We start from the raw sequence: 24519 nt of genomic DNA on the forward strand, positions 1-24519 counted from the left end.
GCCCCGTTTTGCTCCAGTCCCATTCTTAAGCTGCTCCACAGCTTCAGCCATAATAGACATTGGGAGTAGGGTAGGTGGAACTGGCTATTCTATATTCACATTCCATGATGAGCTCCTAAGTTCCAAAAGGAGATGACAGAGGAAGAAAAACTGAGTGCATCAGTTCCCACACAAACTGCAAAGGAGTAAAGGGAGTAGACAAGAAAGAGGAGGGGGAGACTGAGCAGCCTGCTCAGGTGTGAACCTCGTCTTTCACGACGAGGAGAAAGGGGAGAAATTTCAGGTGTGAAGTCCAAACAGTTTTTATTTCAGGAGGGCTTTTGCACCACGAATGCTGCTTTGGGGTTTTCAATCTATGTTTTAAACTCTGGACATTGTACTGTATATCGTATTGTTGTTTTATTGCTATGGCCGATGGCTGATGCAAATAAAGATTCATTCATTCATTTATTCTGGACATTGTATGCCTTCCTTTCTTTTCTTCATAAGACACCCCAAGAAACGTGTGCAAAGTGGGCTATCATATAAATAGCAGGAGAGAGACAAGAAAAAGAGAAGATCAAAAAGGTAGCTGCAAGCAGCCTGTCTAACCTGCAAATGAGTGATGTTCCTATCAATGTGCATGGGGGACGTCACACAATTCTGAGAAACGTATTTGTAGTCGCTAGGACAGGGCTCGACGTCGACAGAATTGACGCAAGGAATCGGGATCCGTTCATAACCCCGGGCAATGTCTCTGTCGCAGCAGGGAGAAGAAAATAATCACTTTTAAACTACAATAATAAAAGATACACAAAGCGAGAGCACTTCCCTGTGTATTGTCTCCAGTGCTAGTGCTGCTTAGAGTAGAACCACTGAAACTAATGGATGCAACTAACACAGATCCATTCATTCCAATGGGTCTACTCTAATAGAACTTAGCTGGGTACAACTCAGAGTCATCCTAAAGCAGGCATAGGCAAACTCAGCCCTCCAGATGTTTTGGGACTGCAATTCCCATCTTCCCTGACCTGTCCTGCTAGCTAGGGATCATGGGAGTTGTAGGCCAAAAACATCTGGAGGGCCGAGTTTGCCTATGCCTGTCCTAAAGCAATAAATGAACCAGTATGACATTGCTTTTAATTACTGAAGAAGAGCCCTGTTGGACGAGGACAATGGCCCATCTAGTCCAGCATATTCTTCTCATAGTGGCCTCCTGGACTCCTGTAGGAAACCTGCATGGAGGACCAGAGCACAAGAGCACTCTCCCACTACTGTGGTTTCCAGCAACTGATATTAAGAAGCATCACTGTCTCTGACTGGGGGGGCAGAGCATACTGACATTTCATCTTGGTGTTTCCAAACTTGAAAATCTGTAGCCAAGACTCTCTGAATGACCCTTTGCCGCCAGAGATCCCTGTTTTTTGAATTACACACTTGGTTGCACAACATTAAGCTCGTCACCAGGGCACTCCAGAGTTGCATCGGCAGAGGGCAGTGGCCTATGGGTGAGGCAGGCAAACCTCTCACACCTGCTCAGTATCTTCTCCACCGGGATGGGCTTCTCAGGCATCGAATCCTTGAGGGTCTTGTTCATTTGCAGAGCAACCCAGACTTGAGTGTTGTAGCTCGAACACTGCAGGGGAGTTTCGCCTTCTTTGTTTTTCAGGGCAACGTCCGAACCACGTGAAAGAAAGAGGCTGCAAGGTGGGGGGGAAAGAGGGCGGGAGCCAAAAAGATGTGAAACTAATGTAGCCCTAAGTCATCTAGCAGCTATCTTTATGTATGACTTTTAGAAGACATCTCAAGGCAGCTCTGTATAGGGAAGTTTTAATGTTTGATATCTTACTGTGTTTTTTTACTTTGTTGGAAGCCGCCCAGAGTGGCTGGGGCAACCCAGTCAGATGGATGGGGTACAAATAAAATTAACATCAACATCATCATCACCACCACTATAGCTCAGTGGTTAGAGCATCTACTTTGCACACAGAAAGTCCCAGTTTCAATCTTTGGCCTCTCCTGGTAGGGCTGGGGTGGTCTCCCTGTCTGAAAGCCTGGAGAGCTGTCAGCTTAGTTGATGCCAAGCTAGATGAATCAATGGTCTGACTCAGTATAAGGCAACTTAAAAGTGGAATGACGCAGAGAGCGTTCCAGTGCTCAGACAGAGAAGCCTGGAGTGAGGTCGCTCTACTCTGAATTGTGCAGTCAGAAGGAATCACCACTGAATTCAATGGAGCATATACCCAGATAACTCTTCACAGGATTGTGCAGAATGGCTGTATATTATACACAATGAAGCCTATCCATGTATATGATCAATACAGCTGCCTGCCTAACTCTCCTTGGGTGGCTAGAGGAGTAGTCATCAAGAGGCACTGGACTTCAAAACGTGCACTACCTTTCCCCAACCTGGTGCTCTCTAAGTGCTGCTCGACTGCAGCTCCCATCAGCGCCAATAGCCAGGAATGATGGGAGAGGGGTTGCATTCCAACATCTGGAAGACACCAGATTGGGGGAGGCTGTACTAAGCCCTTGAACCTGGGGGACCTTCTTCTGCATCCCAAGCATGTGTTCCACCACTGTGCTCCAGCCATTCCCCTTCACAAAGTTGAAATGGACCTGTCTAAGAGGAAGCCCTTTCCATGTTTTAGGTGGCCAACAGCTCTATCACAGGGGAGGCTCTCTGAACGTTATTGGACGCCTGACTCCCATGAACCAGAGTCAGCATGGCCTATGGCAGAGGTTCTCAACCATTTTGAGTCCATGGCCCCCTTGACCAACTACGTTCTTTCTGTTGCTCACCTATGGAGAAACACACTCATGCCTCAGGAGCCCAGTTATGTTGCCCCTTGCCTGCAGAGCTGGCAGCCTCCTGCCTCTTTCCCTTGTGGAGGGTTCCTTCAGCTTTGCCTCTTCTCTTCTCTCCTCCTTGGGAGTACTTGCAGCAGTGGTGGTGGTTTCTGCCACTACACCAGCAGCCCCTGGTCTCTTAGGCACCCCAAAGAGAGGCACTTCCTCACAGGGACCTCACAGGGACCTGGGAAGTGGATGCCCCTGATCAAAGGCAGCTGAATGTGAGGCCAGCAACTTACTCGTCTCAGGACGCAGCAATGGCACCATTCACTTAGAGAGCTAGCAGCCAGGGCCACTGCAATGAACAGCTGTGTGAGCTTCTGGGAGGCAGAGACACAAGGGGGCATCAGAAGAGGGAGGGAAGGAAGGAGGGATGGAGGCCGGTGCTGCCTGCAGCACACCTGACTGTCATTCAAGGCACACCAGGGTGCTGAGGAGCACTGGTTGACAACCACTGCTCTATGGTTAGGGATGGTGACAGCTGTAGTCCAACAGCATTAGGGGGCAGAGGGAGCATAGGCTCCCCATCCCTAAAGGCACAGAGAGTCAGACCTGATACATGAGCAATAACGCTGGCATCTGGAGGTCTGCCCGCTTGATAAACACTTAGGGGGCAACCTCAGGCTGCTTTGCCCTCCAGTGGCAGAAATTGCAGCACCATTGGTTGCAACTGTTTGCAGAATGGCAGTCAAATGTACTGCTCCGATGCCAGAGTTTGTTTTACAAAAGCAAATAGCAAAGCACTGCTCTCTTCCTGACATTTGGCATTTTTAAGAACGTAAGAAGAGCCCTGCCAGATCAGTCCAGAGGTCCCTCTGGTCCTGTCTCTTGGTCTCACAGTGGCCAAACAGATGGGAAGCCTGCAAGCAGGACCTAGGTGCAATAGCACTCTCCCCGCTTGCGATTCCCAGCAACTGGTATTCATGGGCATACTGCCTCTGACAGTGAAAGCAGTATATATTACATAAATACCCTCGTTTCATGCTGAGGTTCAAGTAGCTTGCCTGAGGCCATGCACTTGGCCTTTGAATGCACTGAGATCTAATGTTTGAACGTCTGCCCTGTGTGCAATCATTTAATAAAAAAGATTGACAACAAGCCCACAAGCAGGACCTGAGCGCAACAGTGGTTTCTCAACTTGCAATTCTCGGGTTCCCTGCCTCTGAGGGTGGAGGGGAGAACGTAGCCATTGTGGGTAGCAGCCACTGGCACGCTCCTCTATGGATCTGTCTAACCATCTTTCAAAGCCATCCAAACTGGTGGTAATCATTACCTATTGGGGAAGTGAATTCCAAATATGTGCTGTGTCGTCCCCCAACCCCTTTTAAAGCCACAATAAGCAAGAAATTTAAAGGAGTTTTGGTTCGGCCATGAAAGAAATAGAGAAGTACAGTAGGCATGGCACGATGAAAACTGTTCCTGCAATGCTCAGCTTTTCTGGTGTTGCGAGACTAAGATAAACTTTTTAGTGTACAAAATTGTGCATTTGGGGAAAGCTTTTATACACCTCTATCATGTTCAGCTGCTCCTGCCAACCTAGCAGTTCGAAAGCACGTCTAAGTGCAAGTAGATAAATAGGTACCACTCCGGCGGGAAGGTAAACGGCATTTCCGTGCGCTGCTCTGGTTCGCCAGAAGCGGCTTAGTCATGCTGGCCACGTGACCCAAAAGCTGTACGCCGGCTCCTTCGGCCAATAAAGCGAGATGAGCGCCACAACCCCAGAGTCGGCCACGACTGGACCTAATGGTCAGGGGTCCCTTTACCTTTATCATGTTCAGCAGAGGCTGAGTGGAAGAAATGGGAAGGTACCACAAGGCATCACCTTTCCCCTTGCCCGTCCATCCCGGGAGCCTCCCCCACGCCCATGAGGGGGGCAATGAAGGGAGAGGGGGGGGACTCCTGGGGGGTGGGGCGTACTTACACCACACACTCGTAGCGGTTCTCTCGGGCCGCGATGTGCAGTGGGGAATCTCCGTGGATGTTCACTGCGTGCAGGTCACACTTAGCAGCCAGCAAAATCTCCGCAATGTCGACGCACCCCGAAAAAGCAGCCCAGTGTAAACAAATGTTCTCCTCCTGGAAATTTGGCAGGGGGGAGGACAGAAAGTTTAGTGTGCTCATCCTTGGCACCAGGGAGGGGGGGTTGGGACTACCCTGTCCTTAAGCTCTTGTTCCCTGCAGTACGTGGGCTGCCTTTTCTAGGCTGCTCAAGCTGTGCTTTCAGGCATGTGAGGCAGGGAGCTCCCAGCAACAGCCGCCTCCGAGTTCACTGAGGATGGTGGGGGAGGGGGAAGCTTGAAGCGAGGGCTGCCCTCCTTGCCTTATAAGGACAGATGAGTCATTTGTCTGCAGGTCGCAGCATGATCTGGGTGAATCCATGGGGAGACGCTGCCACAGACACGAAGGTATTAGCAGAGGAACTGTGTGACCCAGACATGTAGGACACCCGTGGAAGTCTCGAAAAGACAAGTCCCCCTAGGGGGGCCAGCAGCTGGCAAATTTGTAGAGGGATGGAGCGAGGCAGCCGTGCCTCCACCATCCTCAGTCAGAGGCTGCCTCTGGGCAACCCTTGATTGCTCCTGGCTGCAGAGTTTCCCTCCAGATCTGGAAAGATTTGAATACTGATTGGCCTGCTGCAGAAAAGAGTTTTTTTTATCATTTGAGCCTGTGGATTTTTCTACTGCTGCTCAGCTCTGGAGAGCAGCCTGGAGCCCCTCCTGGGCTATTATTAAGGGCTCTACTAGGACAAATATTTCACGGGGTGGGAGTGGAGGAACAGAAACAAGACCAAATCTCTTCTTCCCTATCAACATCATAGGCCAAAGCTGTTAGCAGCTGCCCCGGGAGCGAGAGGGTGTTTTCCTTGAGGGCTCTGCTCCCCCATCTCAATGAGACTCAGCAAATGAGCCTCATCCTGCAGAGGTGTACAATGGCAACAGTACTGGTTGTGTCTGCTCTGTGCTGCCTCTGGCAGCCTGGTGTTCAAGGCGTAACCTTGTTGATACTGAAATACAGGCTTTCCAGACAAATGCTCTTGTGGACATGGGAGAAGTAGGACCTTGGCGATGACCAGGACCCCTGATACACTTGTGCCACCTTACTACCTGTCTGTTTGGCATTAGTCTAAAGAGAGACCTGTGCACAGACAAATGCATATGTATAGGTCATGGGTGAGGAACTTGAAGTCCAGGGGCCTTGTTGGACTCTGATCATGCCTCTTGCTTGTCTGCATGGAAGACAGAGAAGGAGTTTATGAGTTGTGTGGAATCTAGCCTCTTGTGCAAAGGGAAAATGTGCATTTGTTCCTCCATCTACTTTTGCATCGGGCCCCACTCACCACTAGTGTATATACTTCCAGGAATGCCGCCTAGAAGGAATGTGGACCTCTGGCCGAGATAAAAAAAATCCCCACCCTTGAATTAGAGGCAAATGCCAACCCACTCACTGTTCCACCTGAAAGATTTGTGCAAACCTATAGCCCTTGCTGGGGAGTAAGCCTCCCCAAATGTGGCAAAAGTTACTCCTGAGTAAACAGGTTCTGAGTTGGTCTTGTTATAATGCCCAACACTGCTATTGAGCTGAAAAATGTTCCCCTCTTCCCTGAACCACAATCCCTGGGCCAATTCTGGTTCTCAATACAAGGAAGAGTGTTAATTGGGAAGGGTTTTCTCCCCCCAAGGGAATGTGACCAGCCTATAACTCCCAGCAGCCAGGTTGACCAGTGGCCAGAGATGAACTATAGTCCAGCAACACCCGGAGCAGTATTCTTTAATTCTGGGGCCCCAGGTGTTGCACTGCAACTTCCATAATCCCTCATCATTAGCTAAACTGGGTGGAGATTGAGGGAATGATAAACGCAACATCTGGGGACCCAACCCAAAGTTGAAGAGCACTGACCTAGAGGATCACAGGTTTCCCACCCTGGGTCTAAGGAGCAGCATTCTATACTGCATGCAAGGAATGGAGAATGTCCCTATTTAGAAAATGCATTTCCTCCTGAGGGTGGGGCAGGGGGCTCTTAAAGAGTACGGATAGGGAACCTGGCGCCCTCCAAATGTTGCTAGTCTCCAACCCCCACCATCCCCAGCAACGATGGAAACTGCAGTCTGATCAGGCCTGACAATTTAAACTGCTACCAAATACTAAGCAGAGCAGAGCCCAAGACTTACATTGTCCCGGATGTTGATGTCTGACCCTTTGGCCAGCAGCAGCTTCACCAGCTCAACGTGTTTGTACTCAGTGGCCCATATCATTGGTGTCCAGCCTCCATCATCCTGGGAATGTAGGAAGAACCCAGCTTGATCAGACCCCAAGCTCCATCTGGTGGCAGCCCAGGTGTGGGGAACCTCAGGCCTGCAAACCTCAGGCTGTTGCACTAATCACTCCAAATAAATGTGCTCCCGTACTGCACTAAGACCGTCCAGGAGTAGAGAATGTTGGCTGTGCAGAACATCTCCAGCTCCTATTACTACTAATGGGCTGCAGTCCGCAGATATGCAGCAGAATGTGGTATTACCATACCTATCTTGTGTAGCTCCAGACCCCAGAGCAGGGAAGGGGAACCTCAGGTCCTGCCCCTTGGGACTCTCCCCCAGGCTACACCCTTCACCAGCCCTGCCTTGCAACCTCCTTGAGTGTTTTAGTCTGGCTGGAACACGTTCTTGAATTCTAATAGTGCCTCTTGCTCACCTGGTTGGAGGACAGAGAGGTTGTTTGTGTAGAAACTAGTCTACTGTGCTAAGGTAAAACCAACATTAGTAGCTCCACTCACTTTTGCCTCTGGCTCTGCCCACCAGTGGCACATGGCCCTTGGAAGGTTGCCCAGAAGGGAGTGTGGCCCTAAAGTTGAAAGGGTCCCCCATCCCAGCATATGGGAGTCTAGGGAGGGGGCATTTTTCTGAGTGTGCAAGTGTCTGCCACACACGGCTCATTGTCCTGATGCTTTGGAAGGACTGCATGGGCAGCAACTTACCTGGCAGTTGACATCCACCTGCTCGTTGCACAGGAGGTACTGCACCACGTCATAATGGCCCTTCTTGGCTGCCAGGTGCAAACAGGTGGAACCTTCCGCATCCTGAACAAGAACACACAAAAGCAGGGATATGTATCACTTCAAGTCACTGCTATGTTTTCAGTGTGGATTTCTGGAAGAAAGCACGCTGGAGACCAGAGCATAAATAATATGACCCATCAAGCTGAAGGCAGGCCCTCAACCCAATACGTTTGCATTAGAAACCGCAGAGTTCTGTACTAAGTCAAGCCACTGGTCCATCTAGTTCTGTGTTGTCTACACTGACTAGCAGAAGCTCTCTAGGATTTCAGGCAAGGGACAGCCCCAGACCTACGTGGAGATGCCAGGGATTGAACCTGGGACCTTATGGAGGCAAAGCAGATGCTCTACCACTGAGCTAGAGACCCATCCCAAAGAGAAGCTGCCCAATACAGTCCCAGACCACTGGTGCATCAAGCTCAGTATTGTCAACACTGACTGGCAGCAGCCCTCCAGGATTTCAGACTCCGATTTCTCTACTCATGCCAGGGATTGAAACCCTCTTGCAATCAGGGGCAAAAATTAATTTTTTGCAAATTTATTCAGGGAGGGGGTCTTAAAAATATGTTTTGGGATGTGAGGAATTTTAATCTTTTATTTTGGTGATTGGACAACATTTAGCTTGGTAAGTCTATGTTTGATGGAGGAACAGAAACTGCTTTCAGAAAACCGAAGAATTTTAATGCTATCTTCTGAGAATATCAGGTAACGCTTAATAATAGTAATAATAACAACTGCAGGAACTTGGCAATCATTTTAAATGATTCCTATGCAACTTTGCACATGTTTTACTTAGAAAGCAAAACTAACTATATTAATTTAACTAAAATACATTTTGAACTCCCAGGTCATGTTACAACCTTTCAGCATCCCTCATTTGGGGAATCTGAAAGCTTAAAAATTTGACGCGCCCTATTCCTGAATGCAAAGCGGAGGCTCCACCACTGCTCACACTTCATTTTTTGTCAGAGCAAATATAAATACTTGTTGGGCTGGAAACAGCAAGGAGGTTTGGCTGTTGACTGTAATGCCTTGATAATCCCTTTGCTAAAGAAGTATTGCGGGACATCCTGCAGGAAAGGAGAAGAAACACAGGCAAGAGAATGAGCAGGTAGAAAGCTAGGATGGCAAGAAGTGCTACTGTACACCAGTCTTTTAGTTTCTTTTCCTTTTTTCTACTACAAAAGTAGTACAGTATATCAAGGAGAAAGGTTCTAGGCCAGTCTCCCCTTGCTGCACTGGTTTACAAGGAGAAAGGTTCCAGGCCAGTCTCTCCTTGCTGCACTGGTTTAAGGGTAGGGTAAGGTAAAGGTAAAGGTAAAGGTAAAGGTAAAGGTAAAGGTAAAGGTAAAGGTACCCCTGCCCGTACAGGCTAGTCTCGACAGACTCTAGGGTTGTGCGTTCATCTCACTCTAGAGGCCAGGAGCCAGCGCTGTCCGCAGACACTTCCGGGTCACGTGGCCAGCGTGACAAGCTGCATCTGGCAAGGCAGCGCAGCACACGGAACGCCGTTTACCTTCCCGCTGGTAAGCGGTCCCTGTTTATCTACTTGCACCCGAAGGTGCTTTCGAACTGCTAGGTTGGCAGGCGCTGGGACCGAACGACGGGAGCGCACCCCGCCGCAGGGATTCGAACCGCCGACCTTTCGATCGGCAAGTCCTAGGCGCTGAGGCTTTAACCCACAGCGCCACCCGCGTCCCTAAGGGTAGGGTGGTGAAGGTTATTTAAGCAGAGAGCTGGATGGTCATCTGTTGGGAATGCTGTAGATGCATCTCGTGTTGAGAAGAGGGTTGGAGTGGAGGACCTCTAAGGTCACTTTCCAAATCTACGAGCCTAAGATGGCACATCTAAAAATGTCCCCCACTTCTTAGCCTGAAGTGACACGAGACTATTCTACCACCTCAGTAGCACAGCCCCTCATGCCCACCTCATTCTGGCAGCCATGCACACAGCGCTGATCCACTGATCGCCAGGGAACTTAAGCCCTATCCCTCAGAGGCTCACCTCCACCTGCAGGGCATAGCACACTGCCCCTGTCTGAAATCTATTATCTCTGGCTCTCCTACTAACTCCTGCTCATTAGCAATTGAAGTCAAATGGGCTGCTTTTTTGCAGGGTCTGTGTGTGTGTGTGTGTGTGTGTGTGTGAGAGAGAGAGAGAGAGAGAGAGAGAGAGAGAGAGAGAGATCAGGTCACCATTCAAGGATGATTAATAGGCTACAGGGATTGTACATGAATAAACCTGTCTAGATTCAGGTTTTTTTATATAGCAGGGGTGGGAAGATTTGCCAGCCAGACGGCCGTGCTCCTCTCTAGGCAACTTTCTAGTGGCCACATGCAAGAGGTGGACAGGGCCAGAAGTAGAAGCGGTGAGGGTAACAGATGTTGATTTCCCCACACTTTCCTTGTTATCATATGGGTGAGCAAGAAAGCCTGGTGTCTGTGAGAGGCCCTCCCCTGCAGAGCACACTGATTGGCTGAGTATATAAGGGGCGAGAGCAGCATCTTGAATCTAGCCTGGTGGCTAACTGGCAGCCAGTGCTCCCAAACCACAGCTTCCACCAGTCACAACTAGCATGGCCAATGGTCAGGGTTAATGGGCTCGTAGTTTAGTAATGGCTAGATGTTTCCCACTCAGAGAAAGAAGGAGGTCTGGCTAACAAGATCTGCTGCCCTGTGAGGTTTGTGGGGCAGCATTGCATGCGAGACATTTTCTTTAGTGGCCCCTATGGTGCAGAATGCCCTCCCATCCGAGATGTGTCTGGCCTCATTGCTGAATCCATTCTCATGTCCTGCCAAGGGAGACCTTTCTGCTCAGGCTGAGGTGGTGGAGGGTGAGATCAGGCTATCCTTCAGTAGCTAACTGACAGCCAGTGCAATTCTTGCAGCAGCAGAGTAAGATGGTGGAATGTGCAGGTCTCTGTCCTTAGCGTTTACCATGGCCCCAGGTGTATCCCACACACTAAATCTCAAAATCTTGAGGCTGGAGGGAATGGCTGCGAGCAGAAACTGGCCTGTTGTCATCCATGCTACAGCTTGCCACAAGCGAAAAGGAAGAAACAGCAAAGGGGAAAATGAGAGGTGTGTTTGATATGCTGTCCATATTCTGGGACCTCTAGGTTAGATTACTGCAATGCATTATACGTGGGGCTGCCTCTGATGATGGTTTGGAAACTTCAACTGGTACAGAATTCAGCAGCCTGGCTACTCACCAGGGCAAAATGGTTTCAGCCTATAAGGCCAATCCTGGCCCAACTGCACTGGCTACCAATTGGTTTCTGGGTCCAATTCAAATTGCTGGTTTTGACCTATAAAGCCTGAAATGGCTCAGGACTGCAAAACCGCAAGGCAAAACCCTCCCCAAATGAACTGATTCGGACCCTTCTTAGTATGCTCCCTCTATGCAAGGACTGAAGGGTAACAATACAAGAATGGACCTTCTCTGTGGTGGTTCCCCATCTGTGGAACGTTCTCCCCTGGGACGCTTGCTTGGCACCTTCTTTACATATCTTTAGGCACCAGGTGAAAACATTTTTCCTCTCCCTGGCCTTTGGCTAATTAAACAACCTATGGCCTTTCAAACCTTGTGGGGGGACAGCATATTGTTTTCTTTGCTATTATGTTATTTATTTTTGTGTTTTTATACTGTAAACCACCCTGTGATCCTTAGATGAAGGGTGGTATAGAAATTGAATCAATCAATCAGCCAATACAGCCCCGGAACTGCTTTAAAATTCTCTGTCCTAGGACATTTAAAAAAAAAAAAGATTGCAAACAACCTGCAATCTTGCGACAAATAGCTCATTGCAAATGAGGGCAGAACACCACACCATGTCCTGGTTTGCACGTCACACTAAGCCAATTAGTGTCTCAGCACAAACACACGAGTGTGTGGACTCTCAGAAAGGAGATTGCATCTGCTTTCCTCCTCCCAGTCACTCTGCTGACAAAAGATAAGGTTCAGTTTAGCACGTCATCGGAGCCAAGGATTGTGCTTTAGCTCTTCCAGACAGACCACAAGCTGCAAAGCATATGACAAACCTTGGTTATGGGTCATGGTTAGTCTGGATAAATGTAAACCATGAACCCAGGTTTTGATAATGACATAGCAAAGTCACTGCTTAGCTCAGCAGCAAAACAATCTGAGCAGCAAAGTATCCGCTCTCTCCTCTCAGAGCCTGCGTTTCCTGTGCATTTGCACTGAGTCATAATCTGACATGCCAATGAGACCATTGCCACCTTAGATATAAAAAATCCAGACGCCATCAGTACCCTGGGATCCACTAATGCTCCAGCCTTGATGAGGTATTTCACAGTCTCCAGGTGGTTATTCTCTGCTGCTTCCATAAGGGGGGTCCTCTGGTCCTGAGAGCAGGTGTCTATATTAGCGCCAGCCTGTGCCAAGACAGATACACATGGTAACAGTTACTGCAGAGAGTCACACAGCTGGGCTCATGGCCAATTAATAACTTATCCTGTGACACTAAGAAATATGCAGCTTCCTGTTCCCCTGAACCTATGGCTTGGGCCAATGCGACCCGAACGTTCATCAACACAAAATGGAGTAAGTCACATTGTCATTCATCTAGTGCACTGGGGAGGCTAACCTGTGGCATTCCATATTTGCTGTTTGTGGAATTCTCTGCCTGGGGAGACTCACCTGGAGCCTTCGTTATCTATTACCAGGCACCAGGCAAAAACTTTACCTTTGGCTGATTAAGCAATCTTTGACTTTTTATATGTGTCAGGGAGTGGGTGTGTTTGTTGTTGTTATGCTTTTTGTGTTTTTATACTGTAAACTGCACTATAATATTTGGATAAAGGGTGTTCTATAAAATAAACAAACAAACAAAAAAAACACACACAGCCTTATGGCCGGATAAGAATTCGAACCTGGGCGTCTCAGGTCCTAGTCTGGCACTCTAACCTACACCACACAGGCTGAAAGGTTAATTAATTCTCTCTTTTAAAAGGGCAGCCAAAACACCCTGTGAAAACCTCAGAGGGGTCCTTAACATCCTATCAATTCACACTTAACTAAAGTCCCAGATCAGCATGACTCATCCCTAGCAATACGTTCTTTCTAAACTAGAACAGGCTCAGCATCTGTTTAAGTGGAAGAATAGAAAACCTGGAACCACTGGTTGATCAGACAGGGACAGGGCTTCTGCGGTGGGAGTTGGCAGAGAGATGCACTGGCAAGAGCAGTCACAAGGAAACACACCCACCCTCTTGACCCCCCCACCCCCAAAAAACACAACTAACAAACTGGGATAAACCTGGATCAGCATGTGACAAACGTCCATGTGTCCTGACTCCGCTGCTGCATGGAGAGGAGTTCTCTTGTTCTGGTGTTCCATCTTGAAGTTCGGATCGATCCCGTCCACTACAAAACAAACACAGACCCACAGTATAAAGTCAGGGGGAACGGAGTCATAGGAGGGCTGTTTCTGATGGGGCACCTGGAACATGATTGTATCTGGAGGTAGAATCATAGAAGAGTTGGAAGAGACCACAAGGGCCATCGAGTCCAACCCCCTGCCAAGCAGGAAACACCATCAGAGCACTCCTGACATATGGTTGTCAAGCCTCTGCTTAAAGACCTCCAAAGAAGGAGACTCCACCACACTCCTTGGCAACAAATTCCACTGTCGAACAGCTCTTACTGTCAGGAAGTTCTTCCTAATGTTTAGGTGGAATCTTCTTTCTTGTAGTTTGGATCCATTGCTCCGTGTCCGCTTCTCTGGAGCAGCAGAAAACAACCTTTCTTCCTCCTCTATGTCCTTTTATATATTTGAACATGGCTATCATATCACCCCTTAACCTCCTCTTCTCCAGGCTAAACAGGTGATTATCAGGAAGCCTCCATAGGCAAACAGAATTGCCCCATTACACAGCTGGGATACCAAATGACCTACAGGAGACGGTCCTGATGACAGCAAAGACTTTTTCTCGCTCGGTTGTGAGGCAGCCTCCCACTAAAGGAACAGATCACATCCGGGATCATCACACCTCAACTTAATAAGAAGATATGAATTACTCTTTTGGCCACAAACGCAAGTAAATCGACCAATCAACCTGGAAGCCTTCTACTGGCTATGTTTTATTTACTTGCTATTACATTTCTAGCCCATCTGTCTTCCAAGGAGCTCAAGGTGGCACAAAAACTTCTCCCCCTCCCTGTTTCATCTTCATTAGGACCCTGGGAGGTAGGTTAGGCATCTGGTCCAAGAAGTTTCATGGCTAAGTGGGGAGGTGAACCCTCATCTCCCAGGTACCAAGTCCAACACTCTAACCACTACACCACTATGCTTTCTATGGATAACCATGCTGTCCAAATTTGATAAGCTAAGGTTTGCAAGAAGACTAGCCTGTACCTTGAAGCTGGCTTCTTCCAACACTGTTAACCGTAGGTTTCCCAGTTCAGGTGAAATGCAAGCAAGCTACGGCTATGAAAGGTTTCAGTTCAGCCTTTTCGCTGCTGGAGCAACTACAGAGCTCGGGGTTCCCCAAAGCACCACCAGAACACTGGCCTGGCTTACCTGAACCCCACTTTTATTCTACACCCTGTTTGAGCCTTGCTCCACCACAAGGCAGAACAATATATCCGCTTATTTAGCCCTGATATAATTGCCCTGACATAATTGAATACTTTGGGAGGGGGTTCAACTGAGGTTTCTTTCTATGAGCCTTCTGGTGAAGACTTGGCACAAATACTCGCTTCTAAAGTGCAGTCCCTTCCTCCTCCAAGGCTGTAGCATCAATCAAGGCTACATTCTCAGCAGGAGCAAAACTCGCCTCTGCCATGTGATGGGAGTTATCCATCAGTTAAGAAAAACATGGGGGAATCACTTACCCAGCATGAGAAGAACCTTTTGCAGCTCCCCTTGCCTGGCAGAGAAGTACAGCTGCTTTGAGTGAAACCGTAATTTCTTGGGTCTGTCAAAAGGAAACAGTTATTACTAGTATTACTGAAGAGTTTTTAACATCTCCTCCCACCCCCACCCAAGCTTTTTAAAAAAATCCTCACAACAACTCTATGAGGCAGGGATGCTGAGGAGACTGTGAGTGGCCCCAAGTAACCCAGGGAGCTCAGTGGTGGCCGATTGGAGATCTGAACTCAGCTTCCCCCATGTTATTGTCCACACCACACTGGCATGAATCCAATGTATAGGACTGGTGTATTGCCCTACTGACAGATGACCATAGTCACCCAGTAGGCTGAGGTCTACTTGCATGGTCAACTTTTTTTCTTGCTTCTTTTAACTCTTTGTTCATTATGCTCATTATCCTGCTTCTAAATAGACTGATCAGTTCCACACCCACGTAACATCAACAAGTCAACCAAGGCTATTTCTGTTTGTTTATTTCTTGTTAAAAGAGCAAATAGCTCTCTGCTAGTTGTTATTTTTTTTAGCTAAGCTCAGTTCCTGGGTTTCTTAAATTAACAGAATTTGGTGGCAAGAATTTAGGCAAGTATGGTCCTACATACAAAAGGCTAGTTATTATTATTTATTAACAACACAGATTTATTAATCACCTTCTAAACTATTGTCTCAAGGTTTACACACACACACAAACAGTTAAAAGCACACACAAAAATGCATTTAAAGACAAGACTAAAACACTAACAAGCAGGTGCTTCTGGCAAAGACCCGATTTATTCAGCTAGAAAAGCCTACTGGAACACAAATGTCTTCAGTTCCTTCTGGTAAGTGCAGGTAGCAGGCACCTGTCATATCTGAACAGGAATGCTTTGCCCCAGAACCTCTGCCCTCTCTCTCCCCCACCCCCGGATACCATAGTCTTATACTGAATGGAACCATATAATCTGTTATATGGTTATATTATAATTTGTTATAATCTGGAAAAAAAGAGAGAGAGATTGTGCAATCTTTTGTACTTTGTGAAAATCTTTAATAAAAATTATTTTTAAAAGAAAAAAGAAAAGAACAGGAGAAGCCACACCAAAAGCCTTTCTCTGAGTTACTGCTGAATATTGTCCTGGCTTCCAAGAGACTGACTGGGCCCACACCCAGGTAACATCCACAAAAACTACAAAGACAATTCCCATGGGCCGACAGCCAGACGATTCTTACTTTTCAGAATCTAGGGCGATCAAGGCGCTTTCCAAGGTTTCTTTCACTGGTCCCTGGGAGAGACAGGCTGGGGCAGGTTTGGGAAAGGCAGATGTCCCGGCCAAGTCAAATCCCTCAGCAGACGAAGTCTCAGACCGGACTTCTTCAGACAGCTGTGCTCCAGTCCCACTGTGACCAAAAAAAGAGGAAGGGTTAAGGGAGGACCGTAGCTGAGGGACAGAGCAGTTGCTTTGCATGATGTGGGTAGCCCACATGTGCCCACCTGACTGCTTCGATTGGTGGAACTGGCACAGCCACAGGTGCCGCATAACACCTGTTCCACATTTGTAAGCACTTGATTGCTTAGTATGGCAGCTCTACACTTTGGAACTCCCTGCCTGTTGAGATCAAGCAGGTGCGTTCCCTGTTCTCTTTCTGGCACCTGCTAAAAACATTCCTGCTTATACAAGCCTACCCAGGTGGCTTAGAAAGCTCAGGTGATTTTATCTGTTTCAATACTTTAACCTTTGCATGTTCTAAAGCATAAAGGTAAAGGTACCCCTGCCCGTACGGGCCAGTCTTGACAGACTCTAGGGTTGTGCGCCCATCTCACTCAAGGAGGCCGGGGGCCAGCGCTGTCCGAAGACACTTCCGGGTCACGTGGCCAGCGTGACATTGCTGCTCTGGCGAGCCAGAGCTGCACACGGAAACGCCGTTTACCTTCCCGCTAGTAAGCGGTCCCTATTTATCTACTTGCACCCGAGGGTGCTTTCGAACTGCTAGGTTGGCAGGCGCTGGGACCGAACAGCGGGAGCGCACCCCGCCGCGGGGATTCGAACCGCCGACCTTTCGATCGGCAAGCCCTAGGCGCTGAGGCTTTAACCCACAGCACCACCCGCGTCCCCGTTCTAAAGCATAGTTGTGAGTTTTTCTTGGTTTTACTATCTTGTCTTTTGAAAACCACTTTGAGATTTTTCAGAGTTAAGTGATGTATAAATTTTATGAAATAAATGAATGACTGAATGCAAAAGGTCAATCCCAGGCAGCTCCACGTGGGGCTGGGAAACACTCCCTGTCCAAAAACCCTAGAGCAGCGGTTCTCAACCTGTGGGTCCCCAGATGTTGTTGGACTACAACTCCCATCATCCCTGAGCTCTGGCCTTGCTAGCTAGGGGTGATGGGAGTTGTAGTTCAACAACATCTGGGGACCCACAGGTTGAGAAAGGCTGCCCTAGAGAGCCACTGCCAGTCAGTACAGAGAGCTATGTGCACCAATGGTTTGACTTAGAATAAGGCAGCTCCTTGTGTGTTTTAAGGGAGCACAAAAGGCCGCCTTCCTGCATTGTGTGGAATGGACTTTCTGATAAGATGGTATCTGCGGAAGAATCTAACCTGAAGACAGCAGGAATCAATTCAGTAAATATAAGGGCAAGAAGAGCATCTGCTTTGCATTCAGAAGGTCCCTCGCTCAGCCCCTGGTTCCATCCCTAGAAACCAGGAAGGCTGCTGCCAGTCAGTGTGGGCAATCCTGAGCTGGATGGACCAGTGATGACTCAGTATGAGGATGCTTTCTCTGTTAAATGCACACTTCACAAACCATTAATAACACTCTCGCATTTTGCATCAAGCAAGGAAAAGGATGTAGGCCTTAAAGGCAAATAGTTTGCAAATACTCAGTAGCATCACACCATTATTTTGTAACCGCTCCACCTAAAATCCTTCTCTCCATTTACTGTGTGGTCCATCTCTTTTTAGCAGAAAGGCAGAGAACATGGACAGTACAGCCCTCACTGGATTGCTTCCCTTCAGGCTGCAGATAGGAGAAACAGCTTACCTAGATCCGTCCCTCACTATTAAAAAATAATAACTCTCACAGCAGAAAGTTAACATGTGAGGCAGAAGCACATAGGTCTTCTCCCTGTGACTTGCCAAGCTTGAGCTTATAATGTAGGGACAAAACATGCAACCCGCTTTCCTACAGGATGAAGTGTTTCATTTCAAGAGAGCCAAGTGCATAGCGCATCCTACGGGAGACTTAATGGCCAGAGAGAGGATGGCATTTGAGGTCACAGCTTTGCAAGTGGATTCTGTGGACGGCTGCCAGCTGTTGCAACCTTGGCTGTGAGCAGCAAGGCAAGGCCTCCCAAACAGGGTAGCACTTCACAAAGCAGACCTGGGGTGAGGAACCTTCTCTACCCCAAAGGGCCACATTCCTACCTGGGCAATCTTCCAGGGGCCATGTGCCAGCGGGGGGCCAGAGGCAAAATTGGTCGGGGCAAAATGTCCCACATTGTTAGCTTCGCACAGTCGGCTTGCTTCTACGCATCCTCACCATAAAAACACACACACAAAAAAACACTCCTCTCTGTCTTCCATTCGGACAGAGCTCAGGTACACATTCCAGCAAGGGAAGAAACACTCAAGAAGGGTGTACAGTAGGGCTGGTGAGGACGTGTGTCGTGGAGCAGGTATCAAGGAATATTTTGCCCTGGACTTGAGACTCCCCTACCCCTCTCATTCTTGAAAGAGTGAAAATGAACATAAAGGAACAACAATGCTGAGCATGGCTGGGGAGGTGAGCAGTGGGCCCCAACACATGCTCAGCGCCGCCACCCTCTGGACTCACCTTCCGGTTGTCGTGTCTGCCCTCCCCTCAGAAGTCCCAGGTTTCTTCAGCTCATAGCTCAGCGGAAGCGTGGAGGTTGTGTCCGCCTTTGCTATAGTCACTTCTTTGGCCTTCGAGGCCTCTTCCCCACAGTGTGGGCAGTAGCTCGTGCCTTTGACCTGGGAGGCACAATCCCTGTGGAACCGGTGGGAGACGCTGCTTTCTGGCTGGCACTCCATGAAAGTGCCCTGGTTAAAGAAAAGAGACACAATGCAAAGAAGGAATGTCCGTGAGTTACACATCTCCAAGTGGTGCTTCGCCTTTGGCTGAGGTTTTTCAACCCTTTACCTGCTGGAAAGTATCATCCTTTGATTGCAGTTTTTACAGAAGACCTTAAGAAGAGCCCTGCTGGATCAAACCAAAGGCTCACCTGGGTCCAGCATCCTGTTCTCACCCCAATGGGAAGCCTGCAAGCAAGACCCGAGCGCAACAGCACTCCCTACTTGGCCTCCCGAGCCACAGTGCCTGCAATAGCAGAGGTAGAATGTAAGAAGGGCCCAGCTGGATCAGGCCAAAGACCCATCAAGTTCTGTTCCCACAGTGGCCAACAGGTCTACTTAGCACTGAGTTATTCCCTTCTGAGAGAGGGAGCTGCCTCATAAGAGCACGGATGGGGAACCTGTGCCCTCCAGGTACTGCTGGACTCCAACACCCATGGGCCATAGTCAGCTTGGCCAATAGTCAAGGATGGTGGGAGCTGGAGTCTCTTAACAGAGGGACACAAGTTTCCTATCCCTGCAACAGAGACAACTAGATGCCCTATTCCTTGTCATGAAGTGGTCAGTGCCACAAATCGAAGCTTCTATCCTACACAAAAGTTTTGGCTTTCATCCAAAGCTGATACACTGACATTTATTGGTGCGAGTAACACAGGCTCATTATTTTCGATGAATTGACAAGTATCACTGGATGCCACCCTTTGATTTCAATAGGGCAGGAAATGTCCTTCAGGCATTGCTGGGCTCCAACGAACTCCAACCATCCCCAGCCAACTTGGCCAATTATCAGGGATGATGAGAGTGGTTGGCCCACAGGTTCCTGCATCTCTTACAGCAATGGTGAAAAATTCACCCTGAGCCAGAAGGAAATATTGTGTGGGCTGTAGGACTGCCAGATTGAAAGCTAGAAGAGTCATATGACACAACAGAGGCAGGGCTTCTAGTCAAATCTCCCTGTGGATGCAGGAAATCCAAAGATTTAGACCATCCCCAAACAGGTGGCTTCTCATGCTCTGCTTGTAGTTCTACAGTGAGCTGAGGGACAGCCCTCCATCACTCAAAGGTCAAGGATAGGTAAGGTCTAGACTTCCAGATGCTACTGGACTTCCAGCCAGTATGGTCATTGGTCAGGGATGGTGAGAGCTGCAGTCCAGCAACAGGTTCTCCAAACCTGCATTGGTGTGTCACCCCAACCCCACTACCACATTAAAGAATGCTGCAACCTCAGAGTGCAACAATCTCCTACAACTAGGGGAGGTTTTGAACCTGTGTTTTAAGAAAACTTGCTCATACATAATATGAAATCCTGGAAAGTCACTGCCAGATCAGAAGCAGCATGTAGTAACTTTCAGATGTTGCTAAACTACACCTCCCATCAGTCCCAGTCAGCACAGGCAATGCTCAGTGACAATCGGAGTTGTAGTCCAACAGTATGTGTGACACACCATAATGGCTATCCCTGCTGTAGGCAACACTGAGCTAGACTGACTCTTGGTTTGACTGAGTCCTACGTTCCTACAATAAGAGTTTGCAAACCCATACCACAGAGAAAGGATGGGGAGCCTGTGACCTTCCACACACCATTGGACTTCAGCTCTCAACATGCCTGACCACTGGCCATGCTGGCTGGGGCTGGTGGAAGTGGTAATCCAGCAGAACCTGGAGGGTCACAGGCTCCCCACAACTGCCACATAGCTTGCCTGCATTTCAATAATTCTTTTTGTCCTCTGTAAAGAATGCAACGAAAGTGGGGAGCAAAGTGCCCTTTCTTCTCCTGCCAGCCCAGCACAAACACCCCTGGCCCACCCACCCTCCGGCCCAAAAGAGAAACTTACCGCAGTGCAAAAGAAGCCGCAACCTGGGCAGCACTGATGCTTCACCATCCTCCCTCTGTGGTCCTCACAAAGTACCAAGAACTGGACTTTGTTAGAAGGGCGCATCAGCTCATATTTCAGCACCTGGCTTGTGCAACGGCTTAGCTGGAGAAGGAAAAGAGGTCATTCTTGGAGAGTGCACCAGAGAGAGAGGGGGGACAAACTCTTCTTCTCTGCTATGCTGTGCTGTGCATTGAGAGTTCACACACTGAACTGACTGAACTGAAAGCCCCCATTTCAAAGACATGCACACCAAGAAGCTTAATACTTCATATCAGCACGAGAAATGTTCCACTTTACTCTCTTTGGCACATGGCTGTAGGAACGAGGACTAAACACAGTTCCAGAATCACCAAAGGCAAGCCACGTGGGAGCAACGTCTTCCACTTCTTGCTAAGTCCAGTTTAAAGAAGAGGTGCATTGCACCAAGACTCGCCAAAGCAGCACCTGTAGGCACAAGTGTGTCTGCCAGTACCTCCTTATGGCACCTGCAAAAGGCCTCACCATTTATCTCCCCCATTTGCTCTTTCTATTCAGTTCCTGTTCGCATTGGCCCTGCCTTTCCTGAACTGAACATTCCATTAAACATGCCCACATTTCACTGGAGGCCAAGTCTGGGCGCACATCCTCCCTCCCATTCCAAGACAAGGGAAAGGAGCAAAGAGCTTCTCTCTGTGAGTGAGTGCAGTGGTGACTGATGTAGCTGCCTTTTTCCTAATTGATGGGGGTGGATTTCGGGTGGGGTGGGATGCCATCCCCATTTTGTGGCCCGATCTCTTTTTCTGCACTTCCAACCCTCACTCCTTCACGGGGGGGGGGGGGGGGACTCTCCTCTATCCATGCCATACATAATTTTATAAACTCCCATCATGTCCCCTCTTACTCGCCTTTAATCAAAATTAAAAAGTCCCTTTTCACTCCATTCCCTTGATCACTTTGGTTGCCCCTTCCTGAACATTTCCCAACTCTACAGTTATCTTCTTTTGAGTTGAGGCGATCAGGACTGCACACTGTACATCACTTCGTTTCTCTACATTTGATGTCTGGCACCTGAACATGTGAGCTCAAATTCAAAACAGTCTGCAATAGCCTAATCGCTTGTGCAAGTCATCACTTGATGTCAGGAACACAGGAAGCTTATGTAGACTCAAGTCTATGCTGGCCAGCAACTGCTCTCCAGGGTTTCAGTCAGGAATCTCTCATAGTCCTACCTGGAGATGCCTGGTCCTACCCTCTGGAGCATAGGATGTTTCCTCATACAGAGCCAGAGCATTCACTCATCTACTGCCTACAGCAGCTCTTCAGGGTTCTAGGCAGGGGTCTCATACCTGGGATCCCATACCTGGGATCTAGGCAGGGGTCTCATACCTGGGATCCCATACCTGGGATCAGACCCTGTAGGCAAAGCAGATGCTCTACCACTGAATTGCAGCCCTTCCCTTAAGAGCAGTTTTCTCTTGTACCTGTTGCAGTCATCAAGTGATGACTGTGCACACATGAACCAGCCCTAGCACTTCCTTCCTGAACATTAATATGCCCGAAATTGTACAAGAAGGGCACCTGCACTTGGGCTTCCAAAAACCCTCTGTTTTCCTGTCCACTCTGTTTGAACATATTGTGCCCCCTGGAAAGACCCTATTTTAAGGTGGGAAGTTATGGCTAATAAAATATGGGGGGGGGAGGAAAAGATGTAACTTGCATTCCTAAGAACGTAATAATCCTTTATTCTTCACTCCTCCTAAGTATACGAAAGCCATTAGAATCTGGACTTCATCCATCAGGGATTAGAACTGGAACTCCTTAAGGCTGTTAAGAAGGGAAAGATCCATGTAGCCCAGTGTCCTGTTTTTACAATGGAAAACTGGATACCTATAGGAAGCCCCCCAAAAGGACCTGAGCACAACAACACTCTCTACACTTCCGATCCCTAGCAATTGGCACTCAGAGGCACCCTCTCTCTAGCAGTAGAGGTAGAACACAGCCACCCTTCTTCCCAAACACAAATCTGAGAAAGCACCCAGCCTAACTCTTTGGCCCTGTTTATCAGTCCTGAGGAGATGCCATCCAAGCCGTAGTAGCAGGAGAAGAATCTGCCAGTTATCTCCTGACCACAGGCACTCATTAGATCTTGGCTCCCCCAGCGGTGGCTAATTGAGAAACTACGGGGTGGCAGCTGCTGGCATGCAGTCTGCAGCAGCATCAGAGAACTTTACTGGGCTACAGAACAGCCAGTGGCAGCGGACTAAATGGAGGGAGCTCATCAGAGACAGCACTAGAAAGAGAAAGAGTGGGGAGGGGAGGTAGGAAACGCATGCATAGGACATATGCAAGGTCTGGGGGTTGGGGAGACAATCCCTGTGCAAACCACAATTATTCCACTTTGTGAAAAGTGTAAGATACAGTGGTACCTCGCAAGACGAATGCCTCGCAAGACGAAAAACTCGCAAGACGAAAGAGTTTTTTGTTTTTTGAGTTGCTTCGCAAGACGAATTTCCCTATGGGCTTGCTTCGCAAGATGAAAACATCTTGCGCCTTTTTCTTAAAACTGTCAATGCATTCCTATGGGAAACCGTCAATGCATTTCCTATGGGAAACCGTGCTTCGCAAGACGAAAAATTCACAAGACGAAAAAGCTCACAGAACGAATTAATTTCGTCTTGCGAGGCACCACTGTATTGACGTACTTCATGGGCTGCATAATTCAGAAGAAACCAAGGCATCCACATTCCACCCCAACTTAATTTGTTGTGCTTTGGTTATACACCCATGCACAAAACGTGGGAGGCGGCATCATCATCATCATCATCATTATTATTATTATTATTTGGCAAAACAAAACAGCAAATTCCAGCAAAGAGGCATGTCTCGTGCTCTTAAGAGTGAGCTAAAGCATTAGCTACCTCTGTGCATGAAGTTTCTGTTCTCAACACGCTAGGCAGGTCCTTCACTCGGGGGAGGTCAGTGGAAGACCAACGCTTTGTATACAAAAGGTCCCGGGTTCAATCTGACATCTCCAGGTAGGCCTGGGAATAATTCCCTGCCTGAATCCCGGAAAGCCGCTGGTAATCAGTGTAGACCAGGCATAGGCAAACTCGGCACTCCATATGTTTTGGGACTACAACTCCCATCATCCCTAGCTAACAGGACCAGTGGTCAGGGATGATGGGAGTTGTAGTCCCAAAACATCTGGAGGGCCGAGTTTGCCTATGCCTGGTGTAGACAACACTCAGCTAAATGGATCAATGATCATATAAGGCAGATTTCTCTGTCCCTGTGTAATACCTGCACTGCTGGAGATGCCTCTGAATAGTTTACTGGGGACTGCAGATGGGGAGACTGCTGTTGCACTCAGGTCCTGCTTGCAAGGCTTTCCAACTGGGGCATCTGGTTGGCCAGATCAGGATGCTGGACTAGAAGGCACTTTGGCCAGCTCTGGCAGGGCTTATCTTTGGATATTATGGCCTGCTTCCATCCCCAATAATAGTTACCTCTCTTCCACATCCTATGCCAAACCCCACTCACCGGAACCAGACTTCCATGCCCTCTCTGCCTGGGATCCCACCCACCCTGGTCCTTGTGGATGAGCTGCACACTTCAGAACCTGAGCAAGGAAGAAGCCCCGTGTATGGATTGTTTTCAAGACTGTGTGCAGCAAGCACCAGCTATTTTGAGGAAGGGGAGGAGATTAGCATGTGCCTTTACAGGACATGCCAACCAGGTCCCTTGCCAAGCAGAGATGACGCTCCAATGGAGGGTGCCATGTGCCAACTACAACTATCAACAGAAAAAGAGAGAAAGAAGGG

General features: G+C 48.5%; 1 protein-coding gene and 1 long non-coding RNA gene across 22 annotated transcripts in view; both read right to left on the bottom strand.

Annotated features, from left to right (window-relative positions):
• The window catches only part of EHMT1 (euchromatic histone lysine methyltransferase 1), a 139541-nt gene that overhangs the window by 16806 nt on the left and 98216 nt on the right, over positions 1-24519 (bottom strand). For all 21 annotated transcript variants that reach the window (XM_083422873.1, XM_083422864.1, XM_083422860.1 and 18 more), the window contains 11 exons: positions 20678-20821; positions 18586-18812; positions 15981-16148; positions 14738-14820; positions 13161-13267; positions 12154-12276; positions 7805-7906; positions 7002-7106; positions 4754-4908; positions 1512-1679; positions 592-736 (listed from right to left, as the gene is read on the bottom strand). In XM_083422873.1, the coding sequence (XP_083278999.1) occupies positions 592-736; positions 1512-1679; positions 4754-4908; positions 7002-7106; positions 7805-7906; positions 12154-12276; positions 13161-13267; positions 14738-14820; positions 15981-16148; positions 18586-18812; positions 20678-20821 (1527 nt within the window). The remainder of the gene's footprint in view (positions 1-591; positions 737-1511; positions 1680-4753; positions 4909-7001; positions 7107-7804; positions 7907-12153; positions 12277-13160; positions 13268-14737; positions 14821-15980; positions 16149-18585; positions 18813-20677; positions 20822-24519) is intronic.
• Positions 21584-24516, bottom strand: LOC310669368. Its single transcript, XR_014507145.1, has 3 exons — positions 23401-24516; positions 22085-23124; positions 21584-22044 (listed from the first exon to the last, which is right to left on the bottom strand). It is a non-coding gene; the product is annotated as an uncharacterized lncRNA (long non-coding RNA).

The sequence above is a fragment of the Podarcis tiliguerta genome, assembly GCF_965153285.1.
Source record: "Podarcis tiliguerta genome assembly, chromosome: Z".
In the NCBI taxonomy this organism is placed as follows: Eukaryota; Metazoa; Chordata; class Lepidosauria; order Squamata; family Lacertidae; genus Podarcis; species Podarcis tiliguerta.